This window comes from Selaginella moellendorffii, unplaced genomic scaffold, assembly GCF_000143415.4.
Source record: "Selaginella moellendorffii unplaced genomic scaffold, v1.0 SELMOscaffold_81, whole genome shotgun sequence".
NCBI classification, from domain to species: domain Eukaryota; kingdom Viridiplantae; phylum Streptophyta; class Lycopodiopsida; order Selaginellales; family Selaginellaceae; genus Selaginella; species Selaginella moellendorffii.
The window spans coordinates 150659-168557 of record NW_003314342.1 but is presented as its reverse complement, the minus strand read 5'-3'; the positions used below and the strand labels follow the sequence as shown (position 1 = coordinate 168557).

Genomic DNA, 17899 nt, shown 5'->3' with positions numbered 1-17899 from the left:
TGCTTAGAATTGAAGAGTGAGTGCAAACAGTGGGAGAAGAGTGAATGCCTATAACCTTTCTTTAGATAACTAAACTACCTTTCCTAAATTGAAGGCCATTTTGTTTCAGTGTTTGATAATGGGGAGAGAGGATGCACTAATAAAAAGGTGGGCTACTCTTACTATAAAGCTAGCAAGAAGAAAAGAGATGTAAGAGGGGAAATACAAAAATGTTAAAATATAAAGGCTATTTATGAGGAGTGTGAGGTGCTTTGGAACTGAGCATAATTTTTGCTGAGATAATATCAAGGGGTTAGAGTGTGCTTGTGACAAAGACTAAGGCAAAATTTATTTTTTCCTTTGTTTTAGATTAAACATGATTACTTAGTGGGGGACTAACAATGTAACCCTTGGGTAGTTTTCCACTATGAAGGATGGGAGAATAATTGTAGGGAAAGAAAATAGATACAACCCAATGCTACCACTAATGTTGAGATTGATACCAAGGAAGACAAACTTTTTAATCACAATTAATCTTTAGGTAATAATGGTTCTTTTATGCTCATTTGTCTTGGTGTTGTTGTAATTTTCACTCCCCACTAAGCAAGAGAGGGAGCCACTAGAGGAAAAAGAAGTAAAAGAAGTTTTATATATGGATTTTGTATGGACTGAGATATAATAAATAATACCTATTAAAATATATTGAGAAGAGTGTTATATAAAGAGAGATTGAGACTCAAGAGCTTGCAAGATCAAGAGAGAGATTGAGAGCCCAAGAACTCATCTATTAAAGGTAAAAGATCACACTATTTGATGCTAAATTGAGAGATCTGGTTTGAGAGAGAAGAGAAAGGAATATTTAACATTTAAGTACTTAATTTTATATGTAGTGCCATAAAATTAAAGAGTAATAGATATTTTTATAAAAATATATCCAAAGTAAATTTTTAAGATTCTTATAAAAAAAACTCTAAAGGTAAAGGCTAATGCAAATAGGCCCTTAGATAAATAAGAAAATAATAAAGTGAAATTTCAATTAAATCATTTGCAAAAGTAAAAAAAAAAATTCAATAGCACAATACAATCATAACAAGTGCATGAGTATTTGTATGTTATAAATTGAATTCTAATCGATTGTTAATTATCAATTAGTTATCTTTAAGTCTTTGAATCAATAAGAAACATAAATCTAAAGCTTAATGGCCTCTATAGAAATTTCTTAGCTACCTTTATCAAGCTTTTATAATTAATGGCTTCTATAGAAATTTCTTAGCTACCCTTATCAAACTTTATAATTAATGGCCTCTATAAAAAAAATTAGCTACCCTCATTAGGCTTTTATAATTAATGGCCTCTACAGAAATTTCTTAGCTAGCCTCATTAGGCTTTTATAACTAATGGCCTCTATAGAAATTTCTTAACTACCCTTATAAAGATAGTATATAGGAATTCAACATAAGTTGAATAAATGTTGCAATAGAATATTTTAGTTTTTATTACAAGAAATAAAAAAGAGAGAAAGTACTTTGAGTGTATTTCTCAAAAGCTAGAATGAGAAAAATTCACTTGAAGTGTTTGTTAATATTTTTGTTGGTTGCTACTCCACCTCTAATTTTCTTACTATATGTTCTCTATAAAAAATTGTCAAGAAGAAACAGGAAACAAAACTAAAAAAAAAATCCACTTAACAATCCATTAAGTGCTCATTCTAATTAACGTGACTAGATTGAATTCATTTGTAACAATATTTGCTGAAAAGAAGTGGATATTTTAGGTATATTCTTTATACCCCAAAGAAAACTAAAAATCTCCTTTAAATATATTAAAAATAAATCTAGTTAATATATCCTTAAACTTAATATATAAATCTAGTTATTCAGTAAAAATTCATGTTCACCTTAAAGAAAAATCACTTAAGAGTAAGAGAGCATCTCTACCACTGTTGTGTTCAAAGAGAGGAACAAAAAGGCATAGCAATAAAGCTATGAAAAATGCTTTACTTATATAAATTTTATAGTCTAATTGTAAAAGTCACAGTTTTTTCCTTAAAAAAATCACTTCTACAATACCCTCCAAGAAGTTCTACACCCACGTCGACCATGAGGGTGCCAAGAACCCCATCTGGAACCAGAAGCTCGTCATTCTTGATGATGTTATAGTTGCTAATTTATATCTTTTAACTTGTTGAATTTGAAGATTGTGTTTATAGTATACTTAGGAGTATAAAACTCTATTCTACATAAATTAGCTACTTAGTTCCTAGTTGTTGGCAACTTTATGTTTGTCATGGATTATCTTGCTACTTAGCACAGTCCTCCTATAATACTTGTGATCTATTGTCTCCATTTCACTTGTAGTTGATATGCACTCCATCTATATATATATATATAGAGAGAGAGACACACACACACACACACTCTCCATTTATGTGTCTGTCTTTATTCTATATTTAGTTTAGGTCCAAGCTCGAGCTCCATGCCATGCTAGCTAATGGAGTATTTATATCCTTGCATTAAGCCACCAATATGCTAAAATAACGTTAAATTCTTTTTTACTCTATTTTGCATGTTAGTCCTAGCATTGGGATATTGGATACTCTAAGATTATACCTAAGTCACTCCATGCTCCTATTGCCTCATCCTTGGCTATACACTTGGGAGTTGTTCTGTGCTCCAAGTCTTTTGCTCTTTGGTTAGGGCATGGGAGTTTGGCTTCATTCCTTCATTCAATGGCCTAAAGCTCTAAAATTTGTGTTTCACTCTACTACCCTTAACTGACATGTCCAAGTGTTTAAATTTCATTCTATGATTATCCTATAGTAAATTATCATAGAGCAAAGGGTGAAAACCACATATGCTATATTGAAATTCTTTACCACTCAACCACCCCCCCAATCTACCTTAAAGCTTCACTATGCCATTTCCACCATAAGCCTGTAAGGTATGTTAAGTTTATTACTCTAAGTCTACTTTAAAATTACCCTTGACCTGACCATGTGGTCAAAGCTAGTGCCTAAAAATTTTTCCTAATCCATCATCCACAACCATATATATTAAGGAGACATTAGGCCCTTCACTCCAAGATAATACACCTTTCAACTAGTATTGATTCATGACTTGTATATGTCTTGCACATTTGTTCAAAGTTTTGCCCTTGGTCTTTACTTGATTGCTTGCTAACACTTGCTCCATTTGGTTATATTGCATGAGTCAAGCATCATTGTCTCATTGATGTCATAGTTAAAGGTATCTACTTATGTTTGTGGTAGATCAAGTATAGACTGGTGGTAGCAGATGGAGGAAGGATGCTTGGGACAATTGTTTTTAGTTGGAAGTTGCCAAATATGTAATCATGGAGGTGGTGAGAAATATGTCAAGTATATTCTATAGTATATAGTGAAAGTATATCCTGGTGATTCTATCACAATATTCACAAGTTGTTATCTTGCACACACTTGTAGCCAATCACTATGCTTGTACTAAGTGGGTGGAAGAAATCTTTTCCCCTAACTATTCAGGACACCACTACAATATTCCTTAAGAACCATATTTGCACATAGTTTGGAGTTCCATGTGTTTTTCTCTCAAATCATAGATCACACTTCATGGGAGAGGTTGTCTAGGAGCTAATGGAGTCTATGGGAGTCAAGCAGACTCACTCCAGCTTGTATAATCCACAAGGGAATGGGTAGTGGGTCTATAGAAAAGGTCTTGAAAAGCCAAAGACATGGAGCAAGCATTTTCCTAAGGCATTATGGACCTTTTGCATGACAAATGAGTCAACAACTAGCTATACTCCCTTCCAACTTTGTTATACAATTGATACCATGCATCCAATCCAACTCAAGCTGTCAACTTTGCATCTCTAGCTTGAGGTGACTAGTGTTGAAGGCCTAAATTCCACTCTGCAACTCTAACAATGCCATGACTAGCTCTTGGAGCTTGAGGAGACTAGAAGGCATGCAACTCTACATAATTGACTATACAAGCAATGTAGATATCTAGATTTTTATGTATGGAATGCTCTATTAACTTTATTGCTTTGGTATGATTATGTACATAATGGTACAGGTGTGATGCTTGATAGTTGGTCTCTTAGATGGATGATTTGAATTGTTTGTTAATCTAGACTTCCCATCACTCGTTTCTACACTCCTCAAGGTTTGCACTGTTAGTCAAATAGAGTGCTTTGAGGAAGACTTCATGCTTCACTTGAGGCAAGGGGGACTTTATCAGGATATCAATGATCATTAAGGTAGTTGAGAAAAATTCGAAATTGATGGTTCCATTGTTGACTTCATCCCAAATGAAGTGGAGCCTCAACTCAATGTGTTTGGTGCATAGGTGAAATCTCACATCCTAAGTCAATGTTATTGCCAACATGTTGTTGCAGTAGAGTTTAACTTCTGGAATTTGTATCCCAAGGTCCTACAGTAATGTCTTAAGCTAAATGGCTTTTTTCACTGTTGTTGTAGCTGTAATATATACAGATTCGCATGAGGACATTGCAATGATTTGCTACCTCCTAGAACACCAACTAACCATATTATGATTATACAAGGTAGATCTATTGTCATCTGGATCACTTGCCTAATATGCTTTTGTATATCCCATTAGGCCATTGTCTCCATTTCCTCTTGCATATTTTAATGTGTATTTCCTTATGCCACTCACATGCCTTAGGATCCACTTTATAGCAGCCCAATGTGAGGATGATGGGTTGTCTAGAAACTTTGAGACTGCTTCCACACTTAATGTGAGGTTAGGCCTAGTCAAAACTATCAAGTAGATGTGACACTTAACCACTGAATAAAATGTCATGTTCTCCTCTTTTGAGAGTGTCATTTAAAGTTAATGTTGAGCTAAAGGCCTTAAACACTTTCATGTAAGCAACCAAAGCAAACAACTCAATAAACGATCAATAGAAGTTCAAATATAGAATGAAAGGGCCTATGAATAAAAATGCACCCCTTTCTCCAATTGGTTAAAAATCTTGGGATATTTAAAGTTCAGTGTCTTTGGGTTTAAATAGTATTGGGCTAAATGACCTTCCGGGTCCAAATTCATGAGCTCACACTTAGAGCTTATTTCCATAGGAGTAGCCACCAAGTTACCATTAAGCATAAAGTACATTTAAAGAATGTTATAAATGTATTACTCAAGTACTCCAAATTGCTTATCCCAATGGACTTGAATTCCCAAACAATAGTGCAAATCTCCCAAATTGGTCATCTCAATTTTAGCAGCAAAATAAGTCTTAATTCAGTTGATGAGTCACATTTGGTTGGTCATCTCAATTTTAGTATCAAGATAAGTCTTAATTTGGTTGATGAGTCACATTTGGTTGGAGGCTAATAGTGTATCATCCACATATAACACTAAGAATAGAAATCCTTGGCCATCTTGATATATATATAGAGATTGTTATCAACCACATTATGAATAAAGCCCAACAAAGTTAGAAAACCATTAATTTTAGTGTACTATGACATAGAGTGCCTTGTGTAAGTGGCAAACAAGATGCTCTTAGCCGGGATGTACAAACCTAGGAGGCTACATGACATACACCTCCTCCTTAAGATCACTATTGAGGAAAGCAATTCTCACATCAAGTTGATGGAGCTCTAAATCAAACTCAATTGCAAGGCTCATCAAAAGATGAATGATTGTCAGTTTCACAATAAAGTTATAAGTTTCAAAATAGTCAACTCCTTATATTTATGAGAAGATACAACCTACGAAATGTGCATTGTAGCACTTGATGCTACCATCAGCTTTATATTTCTTCTTGAATAACCATTTGGCATGACTACCTTCTTGTCAAGAGGGAGGGGAACCAATGTCCAAGTTTCATTCTTGATCAGTAATTCATACTCATTTTGCATAGCCACTTACCATTGTGAGACAAGTCTAGAAAGAGCAACCTGGCAGCCACAAGGCTCAGCAATAGAGCTCATGGCCCAATAGAATCGTTTCTTGCATAAAGCCTTAGCAAGGGATTCTAGAGCTTTAAGGGTTGGCTTGCTCACACGTCCTAAAGATGTAACAGCCCCAATCTCTTGATGAGATGGTGGTGTTAGGAGAGGATCTGGTGAAGGCAAGCTGGAAAAGCCTCCAACCATGTCTTTACCTATGAAGGGCTTATCCATAATAGCAGCAAGGGTTTTCTCACTAAATGACATAAAAATGTTGCTAATCACCACCAAAGTGATTGAACAATAATGGTGTTGGTGGGAAGTTGTATCACCACCAAGTGGAGGAGCCATTGCTCCTCTTGGAATAAGCTACCTCTGAATTGTTGGTGCTAGACGCTGGACAGACTCCTCATCCAGCACTAGTTAAGTCCACCACATTAGAATTGGAGGAAGCAATACCTTGAATATGGCAATAGAGTTCTTGCTTGTTGAGAGAAATATCTTAGCTGACCACGAACTTCTTAAGAGCAAGATCATAAAGTTTTAAAATGAGCATAGTAGCCCATGAAGATGGTCTTCTGGCTCATAAGATCTAGCATCTATTGAATTGCATCTAAAATATGTGTACATTGTACAGCCAAAGACTTTAAAGTGCCCTAACTGAGGGAGCTTCCCATGATAAAGAACCATGTTGGTGCTCCTTGTGGGAAGATGGTTATGGATATAAACAGTTGTGTTGACTGTTTCATCCTAAAAGGATTTAGGTAAGCCTATGTGTTGGAGAAGGCACAAACAGTCTCTAGCAAAGCATGATTAAGTTGCTTTGCCTGTTATATACTGGTGAACAATGCCAACCTTAGCTAGAAAGTTGAGAAACTCACTATTGTGGTTGAGTGTTTCCATGGGCAGGTAGCACATGTCATTGTGAGTTAGATCCAACAAGTCTATAACTTGTTCCTCCATGGTTCTTGATGTGAATGAAAGGCAAACTTTCTTGCCAAGATGGCAAGCGTCACACCTCCTAGATGGCTAGCTAGGAGTGTGATGCCTTCAATGAGTTAATTGCGAGCTAAGGCATGCAAATTTAGCTCATTGACATGCCCCATACTAGCATGCCACAGCTTGATGGTTTTATATGCTTGAAGAGTAAGGACTTGAGTTAGAAATACCAATTCCATATTTAAATGGCAGAGAGTTTCATCACTAGCCATATGAGTACCATCATGAGCATAGATTATGTACCTTTCTACCAAGAAAGTGGTGGTAAAGCCTTGATTTGAGGTTGCACCTATGGAAAGAACAGTCTATCCAGCTTCAGGGACAAAGTGAACATAATAAACCTCCTTGAGAAGTCCATTTGGAAGCTTGATTATCACCATGCCACAACCTTCCATCTGCAGTGTTTGTTTATTGTTGTAGAGTATAGAGAGGCTTATAGGTGTGAAACATAGACTTTAAGAGAGTCATATGAAATGAAGCACCACTATCCAACCATAACACCTCTAGAGTAGGCACCAATGATAAGTATCATCAACAATAAATGGTTTTGAGTAAGCATATGCTAGGTGGCAACCTTCTTTACATGACATTCATCTTCCCATCTTCCTGTAATAGTTGCAAAGACATTTTCTTCTTGGAGAAATTGCTTCTAAAGCTAGGTGATGTTGCAGACTATGAGGCCCACAAAACGTGCCTCCTTTCTTTTGCTCCCCACTCGACAATTACTTGGCAAGAAACAATGATTGCCTATAAGCAGTTTAAGGAGATCCTGAAATGCTAACTTTACGCTCAGCAATCTTGAGCTCTTCCTTGAGAAGATTAGAGTAGGGCTCCTTCATGGTTTTGCCTAGGATAAATAAGAGCATAGAGGATGATTGTTGCAACTCTAGGGAGACAAAGTAAAGCAAGAAAGCTTTTGCATAGTCATCTGAGATTACTTTGCCCTCTTGCTTGAGCTGTTGCATGATGCCCTTGAGCTTACTGATGTATGTTGCCATTGTCTCGCCAGGTTGCATGTGTAAGGAGAAAAATGTTTCAGTGAGAACCAATTTAGTGTTAGTGGCTTTGGCTACGAAGACTTGGGAGACAATTTTCCTTGGAATTTTTCCAGATCAAGAAGATGAATGAATCACCAAGAGTGCTTTCAAGTTCTTAGAGTCCCAAGTAGTCTACAAGGTAGCATGAGTGTCAAGAGGTCTCACTTCAGTTCCCTCGACCAAGTCCTAACAATCTTTAGCCATCAAAATTAACTAGAGTTTACTCTTCCATGTTGTGAAGTTTTCACTTATGAACTTCTGGAGTAATTTCTCCCATCGCTACTGCCCGAAGTGACCATTGGGGTGGTTTGAGCAGGTGGAGTACTAGAAGCCAAGCCATTGGTTTTTAGAGAAAATGGCTAAGGAAAGCGAGGAGGGAGAGGAGGTGGTGGGAATCTCTAGAAGGGATGCTTACCACATAGGCAGAGGCAAGGATTGGGTTCATGTTGTGCTCACTTGCATTCTTGGTTCCACTACTCCACCCTAGCAAGGATTGCAAGGGCCCTAGTATGTTCTTGCTTGTTGCATACTAGTGTTTCACCATCAGGATCGAAACAAACCCAATACCATGTAAATGTATGGATTTTTGCATATGGAGTGCTCTCTTGACTTCATTGCTTTGCTAAAGTTATGTACATAATGGTATGGGTGTGACACTTGGTGGATGGATGACTTGGCTTGTTTGCTGACATGGAAACTTACCATCACTTGTCTCCACAAGTCATTAGCAAGGGAAGGCATATGGCTCAGCTAGGGGAACTTGTCTGGCTTTATGATGTCAGAAACTCTCACCGACTAAAGCTAACATCAGCTTGGAGCAGATCAATTCAAGTGGAAAGCATCACTAATGCAAATTCTTTTTATGTTCAAGTGATGGCCATATCTTGCCTTCCCTTCAACACATCTTCAACACTACTACATTTAGGAGTATCTACAGCAGCAACATAGGTTTTGTAATCATTTTGTTCTTACATTTTCCTTTCCTTTCTAGCTTCAAACATTTTCACATCAACTTTACTTCACCACGCAGATATGTGTGTCCTGAAGAGTCTCAAACAGAGCTTAAGCAGCCAACAAAAGGATCCATGCGTTTTTTCACATCAAAACATTTCCAACATTCTGCAGCACTGAAGTACCCTCTTCTTCTTAGTAGATGGAGTAGCATACTGCTCCAACCAAATTACCTGGTGATGAGCGACAGCTATGACCAGGAAACTAGCTTTGAGCCACTACTCACCAAAGCCCTTCTTTCACAACATTGTTGCAGATGCTAGAGATGATTTGAGGTGTAGACACCCCAACACTACCTTCAGAGCTCGAGGACGAGCTCCCCTAGTGTGTATAGGTGCAAGTGAGGATATATTGGGATATTCCCTGGAGATGCTCTTACATATATGCGGATGTTCTAGAGATGATCAGTCTTTTTCAGCTCTCATCCTGGGGAGTCATCACCATGGGCATATCCCACCACCCTCTGTGACAATTTATGCGGATGCCTTAAGGAAAATGCTAAGCGCTGCAACTTATGAATCCACTTTGCTTTCCTTGGATTTAGACATTTCTCATTTTCTCTTTCACAATATCTTCTTTCCATTGAGGAGAATTATATGAGAGACTTGGCAATGCCCACAATCATTCACTCACAACACCAAATCCTTGAAGTTGATCTCCTCTAAAATCCTTCTTGCATCATCTATATATTTTGAGTCTGGCCATTTGCCTCTGTAAAAAGGTGGTCATTTCACCGATTTGAATGGAATTGTTTGGGTTAGTACTTATCCACACTACTCAATGTTTTTCTAAACTCTTCTTCATATTTAGAATACACTCCCTGAATCGTTCTTATTCATTAATCTTTCATTTCGGCCATGCAACTCAAGAACACACTGTGAGTTGTAGCCAAAAATTTGCAAAAGATCTCCGAAACCACCACACAGAGGAGCTTATAGCTCTCTGGTTATGACATATCACCCCCATCATCGAGGGCATCGGCCATACCGTTGCGATTTCTCCCACATCCACTCCCATGGCCAGCATCATCACAACAAACCACGGCCCCATGTTCTTCATGCTAGTATACTGGAGAGAGGATGCCCATAATATTTATAGCTCAAGACGCTAGAATGCTCTTGGGAAGGCATCTAGAATATTTGAAAGTTAGTTGTTCTGTTTGTCAATTCCTTCTCTTTTCTATAATGCTGGGGCCGCTGGGGCATAGACGAAGTTTGCAACACGAAGAAGGAAGTAAAACTGCCATGCAAGAAAAACTCAGTCGGCAAGCCTGGAGTCCAAATGAAGTAAACTCTTGAAATGAAGCTGTGAATCCAGATGAGAAATAGAGAGAACAGACATTTTTTATCAAGGCCTGGACAGTTTATATATTATTGTTGGACCTCACGCAATGCCATACAGAAAAAATGTTGTCACTGTTCTTTTATTCTTCTTTCCAGACCATGGCACTGCAGAATGATGAATTCAGAGGAACGATGCTGATTCTTAAGCTGGGTTTACCCCTTGAAACGGGAGGTTTCAGTTGCGCCAACAGCGATTGTTGTGCCAGACCCAACCCCTCTGGCAACGGTGGCAACTGTTGTCATACCAATACCACCCCGACTGGCAGCGCTGGGAAGCAGCCTTTGCGATTCCTCCCACGTCCACGCCCATGGCCAGCATCATCACAAACATGGCAAGTGCCAAAAACATCACCAAGAAAGCCTTGTTCTCCATGATTTGCTGCTCAGACTAAGATCAAGCGGGCTTGTATATTAGAGAGAAATGGTTTGATCTGTGAGCCAGGCTCGTATTTATAGCTCGAGGCAGCACAAAATGTTAGATGGAGGCTGGAGAGTTGTCTTGGGATGGCTTCGCTTATTTCTTATCTCTGAAAGAATATTTGAAAGTTAGTCCAGTAAAAGTGGTTCCGTGTTTGCCAATTCTTCTTTTTCCTATAATGCTTCTCCAACCCTTCAAATCCTTATCTCCAAAGTCACTCTAGCATTCTTTTAGCTTTGCCAAAACTTTACAAGAGTTTGATTCGAAATTCCATAGAACTTCCGTCTCGACCACAGACTCAGTACGGCCGCTTCCAGTCACCCGCAACATTAATCAAAGTGGTAAATGCTACATCGTCTCTTCTCACTGGCAGGCTCTTGACAATCTCTTGGGCATTCCAGAACAATCTGCAACGATTAATGAAAGTGATATCAATAATTATCAAGATTTTATTCATTAAAATTGTTTTTCTTAATGTTATTCTATTAATTAGATGTTGTTAAAGTTATACTTGTTGACTCTTTAATGTTAACCGGCCAAATGGAGTCATGTGACTGCTTTTGCAGATTCAACATGAGCACGTAGAGCGCCAGAGTCCCCTGGTTTCATTTCCAAGAGTTTCTCTGCGGCATGAGCTGCAACATCGATGTTCTTGCCGCTACCATGAACTTTGCAAGCGCTGATCAAGCTCTTCCACGCGAGGAAATGCGGCTGGAAGGGCATCACCAGCAGCAGACCTTCGGCCTTGGCAACCAGCCCGGCTCGTCCCAGCACATCTGCCATCGCCTGGAAGTGAATCACATTTGGAGAAATACCATAGCTCTAAAGTAGTCGAGTGCCACCGTGGTTGCAAGTCAGGAGATTTCCCTGGAAACTTATCTCGTTTCTCGCCTCGCCCTCCATCGCCATGCTGCCAAAAACCATCGCGTTCCACAACACAATGCTCCGTTCAGGCAATGTGGAGAAGATCTTCCCAGCCTGCAAGACATTCCCCCTTTCAGCGCTCGCGGCAAGGATCGTGTTCCAGTTCGCTGTGTCTCTCACTGGCATGGCCGCAAAGAGCTCCCGCGCTTGGACGAGACAATTGCTCTGGATGTAAGCTCCCAGCATCGTGTTCCACGCGACGCTATCGTGCTGTGGCATTTGGTCGAACAAGGCTCTGGCATCGATCAAGCTCCCGTGCAAAGCAATTGCCGCCACCATTGCCGTCCAAGCGACGAGATCGCGCTGTGGCATCCGTGCAAACATCTTCATGGCTTCTTCGAGGTGGCCGTGGTTGGAGTAGGCCACGATCATGGCAGTCCACACCACGTCGTCGTGACAAGGAGCTCGATCGAAGAGAATGCGAGCTTCTTCGAGCTGGTTTCTCTCGGCCAGTGCTGTGACCATTGTCGACCACGATGCAACGTTCCTCTGTGGCATGGCATCAAACAGAGACCTCTTCTTGCAGGCTGGACGTTGCCACTAGCATTGCGTTCCACGAGATTAAGTCGCGGTGTGGCATTTTACTGAAAAGCTCCTTGGAGTTTTCAATATGCCCAAGCTGGGCATATGCAGTGACAAGAACAGTCCATCCGAGCTCGTTGGTTTCGGGGATTTTCATGAACACATTTAGCGCGTCGTTAACAAAGCCTTTTCTTGCATACCCAGTAACCATAACAGTCCAAGAAACTGTGTTGTGTTCTAGCATTTCATCAAAGATCTGGCGTGCTTGATCCATGGGCATATACTGTAAGTAGCGAGTTCCAGCAAACTACATCCCATTTTGGAACATGATAAAAAAATGCTTGGCACTCCTCCAAGTTTCCACGGTTTTCATGAGCCGTGAGAATAGAGACCCATGCAACAATATCTCTTTGTGGCAAACAGCTCTTTTGCTTCCTCAAGATCCGCATTTTGGGCATAAGCGCCAAGCATCAAGTTCCAGGAGAATCTGTTGGGCTCATGGATGGCTGATAAACACCTGCCATGCTCGATCCGCGCGCTCGCACCTTCCTTAGTGCTGGATGAGAAGATTTGCGAGGTACCTGCTGGATTGGTGGTGAAGGATGCCTTGACGCAAATCTCTTTTCTGGATGCAAGCTGTGAGGAGTTGCGCGTAGTCGTCGTCGAACGACAATGCACGCGGGCTCTAGATCGTCCACGGCCTGTTCTAGAGGCTTCAATTGTTAGCAGCGAAGAGACACGCAGGAGGAGGAAGAACTTTCTATGTATTTCAACTGTATATGGATGGTAAATGTGCATAATTACATGCCACATCATCTCTACCTCTAACATCTGCGTTCTCATCGATCATTTCCTTTGCTTTTTCCGGCGTTTTCCTGGAATACAGTTAACTCTCTCGACACAAAATAGAGCGTTGATTTGTCAATGGCGAATAAGTGTTTCCAAAGGCGGGATTTCATATGGGGCAATTAGATTTTTGCTGTAAAAAGGAAACGATGGTCACAGTGTGTTCCCTCAACTTGTTCTTCATAGTCATCACGGTTTGATTATAAATTGCTAAATAATCCCTGCGAGGAAACTTACGATCCATACCAGCACCATCCTCGAGGTGCGATTCCTCCCACGTGCACGCCCATGCGCATTACAAACGTGACGAGCAACCTTTTTGCTGCTAGTAAGCTTGTTATGGTTTAATCTATGAGGCAGGACGTAGTCCTTATCTCTTTGAGTTCCGTGTTTGGGAATTTCTTCTTCTTTCTATAATGCTGGAAAAAAGAAGAAATTCCCGAACACGGAACTTGACTACAGAGTCCCAAGACAACTTTGTAGCTGCCTCGAACTATAAATATGAGCCCCAGATCAAACTACTTCTCTCTTCTCTTAGTTTGTCAGCAAATCATGGAGAACAAGGCTTTATTCGTGTTGTTTTTGGCGCTCGCCATGTTTGTGATGATGCTGGCCATGGGCGTGGACGTGGGAGGACTCGCAAAGGCTGCTGCCCAGCGCTGCCAGTCGGGGTGGTATTGGTATGACAACGGTTGCCACCGTTGCCAGAGGGGTTGGAGCTGGCGCAACAATCGCTGCTGGCGCAACTGAAACCTCTCGTTTCACGGGGTAAGCCCAAGTTAAGGATCAGCATCGTAATTGATTTCATCATTCTGCAGTGCCAAGGGTCTGGAAACAAGAATAAAGACACTGATAACGTGCTTTCTGTATCGTGCGATGCTGGATGAGTTCTAGCAATAATATATAAATTGTCCAGGCCTTGATATAAAATGTCTGAATCTTTCTTGCTCCTTCTCCTCTCTTCTCCAAATCCCTCGACTTTCAATCAATCCATCGCTAGATTGATCGATTGCTCCAATGATCGGCAAGCAACAAGACTCAATTGGATCATCACAACCAGGCCCAGGCACACCTAGCAGTGGGAGTGGAGGTCGGGGGGATGGTGCAGCGCTGCCGCAGAGGATGGTACTGGAATGGATTTCGCTGCATGCACTGCAATTGGTACGGGTATGACAACAGAGGCCATCGATGCCAGCAAGGGGAATAGCAGCCGCTGCCTCCGCTGAAGAATCGCCAAAGCTTGCTGGGTTGACAGCGTGGATGAGATACATAGAATATGAAAATATTTTGGAGTCGATCTCTATATACGTGTTTGGAATTCTCTCAATGTGTTTTCTGGAAAGTTGTTGAACATTCGCAATAACCAGAATGACAAGAAAATTTAGAACATGAAAAATAAAAAAGAAAGAAAGCCAACTATGAGTCAATCTATCCAAGGGTGTAAAGCGTTCAGCTTTAAATAAACTAATATATATTCTTGTCAATGAAAGTGAACTTGGAAAAGCAACAAGATGGAAATATGACAAGTGGAGACAAAATTTTCAACAATCTGATCTCTTTCCCAAGACAAAGTCTAGCAAGTACATACACCATGTATATAAAACACGGATTTTTTTTCTTTTTGGTGGCAGTGAAGCCAATAGCAATGGCGCATGGTGATGCATGAATTAAACAATAATATAATATTGTGAAAAAACAAAAAATGTTGTCTGTACTTTGATTTAGTGTGTTGCTACGATTTCCTTGACTAACTTTCAAAGGATAAAGTGATGCACTCTAGCATTGTGTTCAGTTGAGGAAACCTCTGTGTTCAAGAGGTTTTCTTTTAAATATAATAAAAAAATGCATCTTGGTATACTATTTAAATTTATCCTTCCAAAAGTTTGCATAATCATTATCACTTTTGTTAGACCTAAAATATACTAGGACTAGGAAAGTGCATAGAATCTTGAGGTAAGAACATTCTTGTAACAAAGAATGCATTTCTTTCTTTTATGTTTTCTAGATCACAAGATATCCGATCACAAGATTTTACTGTTACATCAACTGCAAATCTCAGCCAGAACAACATTACACGAAGAAAATCTCACAATACTTCCTTGGCTTGCATCCAGAGGTACACTAATTAAACCACTTTTAGCCTGTTGTGCAGAAAAATTGTCAGGCAGCTCTTGTCAGTGAAAGCCAAAGTCCCAGACCTGCAAAGGTAAAAGATAAAAAGAAAGAGAACCAGCTTACTTCTCTTCCTGTTGTTTCCAGGCCTCTATAGCACTAAGCTGGACAGACAGAGAACCGAGCCAAAAGTGGAGCAGTAGCTTCATGAAATGGCACCCAGAGATCAGTAGCAAGCTTGCAAAGGCCTTGGAGCTCCAACATGCAAAGTTCCTAAGCAAAGAAGTTGCATCACGATTGTATGAGAATCTTGATGCATCTTATGCTGCAAGCAGTTACGAGCCAAATCACATCTGGAATGTTGACAAAACTAGTGTCTGAGCTAATTGTTCTAGAGGTGTCAAAGTTTTGGACACCCGAGGCGCTCCCAAACAACATGGGCACATGACTGTTCTTGTGGCAGTGAATGCTGCTACCTGGATTCTTTATCTTCAAAGGCAAGTGGAGGATGCAAAACTGGATTTCAGGTTACAAAGTGGGAGCTACATTCTCCATCAGTAAGAAAGCTTGAATAATAGGCTTGAACCTTTATGAAATCAATCCCTAATGGATGCTCGCCTACAACTGCCACACTCTCATTGTTGATGGCCACAGGTACCAAACTTGTCCTGGAAACAGCAACACTGTTAGGCGTGGACGTGATATTACTACCCATCTCACCACATGCAACCTTTGGCATCGATCATTTCCTTTGCTTTTACTGGCGTTTTCCTGGAATACAGCAAACTCTCTCGACTGACAAGATAGAGCTTTGATTTGTCAATGGTGAATAAGCGTACATGGGCCAATTGGATTTGTGCAGTACAAAGGAAACGGCGGTCATAGTGTGTTCCCTCAACTTGTTCTTCATAGTTGAATTATACATTCAAAATTGCCGAGAGGAAACTTACGATCACAGAGAGGAGCTAGCTTTCTAGTTACAGTGGCAGCTGCCGCCATACTAGCGCCATCCTCGAGGTGCGATTCCTCCCACGTCCACTCTCATGGCCAGCATCAGCACAAACATGACAAGCACCAAAAACAACACCAAGCAAGCCTTGTTTCTCCATGATTTGCTGCAAAAACTAAGAGTTCAACGAGTATATTCGAGAGAAGTGATTTGATCTGTGAGGCCGCTCGTATTTATAGCTGGAGTCAACATACAATGCTGTAACTTCTCTTGGGGGGGCATCACTTTGTCCTTTGAAAGTTAGTCGAGGAAATCGTTCCGTGTTTGTCAATTCCTTTTCTTTTCTATAATGCTGGGACATAGAACAACATGAATCCAGATGAGTAAAGGCACAGTTTATATATTATATATTATTGAAACTCATGCATCACCACGCGCCATTGCTATAGACTTCACTGCCACTGAAAAGGACAAATATCCAAATAAATAGCTGGATCTTGACGATCTTTAGAAGTCTTTCATTTTATTTTCGATCGAGAGAGGGGACATGGTCGGTGTATGTAATTGCTAGACTTTGTCTTGGGAAAGAGATCAGATTCGGTGAAAATTCTGACTCCACTACTGCTTCTTATTTCCTTCTTGTTGCTTTTCCAAGTTCCACGTCGAGACTAAGATGGCAAACTTTTCATGACAAAAACATATATTATTTTATTTAATATTATATACTAATAAATTTTAGTCCAAAGATTTGAAATTTTTTTGATATTACAAGTGAACCAACCTCTAGAAAACACATTAACAGTCTCACGGGCATGAAAATTTCAAACACATGAATAGAGATCACAGAAGATTCATAGGACTCCAAAACCTTTTTCGTTCACTCTTATTCGATATATCTCATCCACGCTGTTAGCCCAACTCTTCATGATTTGAGATGCGCTCCCGTGGTTCTTCGAGGCACCAGGCTAGCGAACTTTGGCGATTCTTCAGCAGCGGCTCCCGTTCGAGCGCCACCCTCGCTGGCATCGATGGCAACTGTTGTCATACCCGTACCAATTGCATTGCACGCAGCGAAATCCATCGGCAGCGCTGCACCATCGCCTTGGTGAGCTAGGTGTGCCTGGGCCTGGTTGTGACGCTCCAATCGAGTCGAGCAATCGATCAATCCAGCGATGCATTGATTGGAAGAGAGGAGGAGCAAGAGACATTCAGACTTTTTATATCAAGCTGGACAACTTATTTATTATTGCTGTGACTCATCACGATCAGAAAACACGTTACAGTGTCTTTATTCTTTCTTGGCACTGCAGAATGACGAAAACAAAGGCAATTACGATGTTGAATCTTAACATGGGCTTACCCCGTGAAATGGGATGTTTCAGTTGCGCCAGCAGCGATTGTTGCGCCAGACCCAACCCCTCTGGCAACGGTGGCAACTGTTGTCATACCAATACCACCCCGACTGGCAGCGCTGGGCAGCAGCCTTTGCGATTCCTCCCACGTCCACGCCCATGGCCAGCATCATCACAAACATGGCAAGCGCCAAAAACATCACCAAGAAAGCCTTGTTCTCCATGATTTTGCTGCTCAGACTAAGATCAAGTAGGCTTGTATATTAGAGAGAAATGGTTTGATCTGTGAGGCAGGAGAGGCTCGTATTTATAGCTCGAGGCAGCACAAAATGTTAGATGGACACTGGAGAGTTGTCTTGGGACGGCTTTGCTTATTTCTTATCTCTGAAAGAATATTTGAAAGTTAGTCCAGTAAAAGTGGTTCCGTGTTTGCCAATTCTTCTTTTCCTATAATGCTTCTCCAACCATTCAAATCCTTATCTCCAAAGTCACT

At 40.4% G+C, this 17899-nt stretch overlaps 1 protein-coding gene and 2 long non-coding RNA genes across 3 annotated transcripts; 1 reads left to right on the top strand and 2 right to left on the bottom strand.

The window, feature by feature from the left end:
- Positions 1–11523: 11523 nt before the first annotated feature.
- On the bottom strand, positions 11524–12090 carry LOC112341339 (pentatricopeptide repeat-containing protein At2g35030, mitochondrial-like). Its single transcript, XM_024661268.1, has one exon. The coding sequence runs from the start codon at positions 12088–12090 to the stop codon at positions 11524–11526; it is 567 nt and encodes a 188-aa protein (XP_024517036.1).
- Positions 12091–13524: 1434 nt separating this feature from the next.
- LOC112341371 lies at positions 13525–13942 on the top strand. The gene is made up of 2 exons (XR_002990527.1): positions 13525–13761; positions 13812–13942. It is a non-coding gene; the product is annotated as an uncharacterized LOC112341371 (long non-coding RNA).
- Positions 13943–17268: 3326 nt separating this feature from the next.
- On the bottom strand, positions 17269–17666 carry LOC112341372. The gene is made up of 2 exons (XR_002990528.1): positions 17415–17666; positions 17269–17358 (listed from the first exon to the last, which is right to left on the bottom strand). It is a non-coding gene; the product is annotated as an uncharacterized LOC112341372 (long non-coding RNA).
- Positions 17667–17899: the final 233 nt, after the last annotated feature.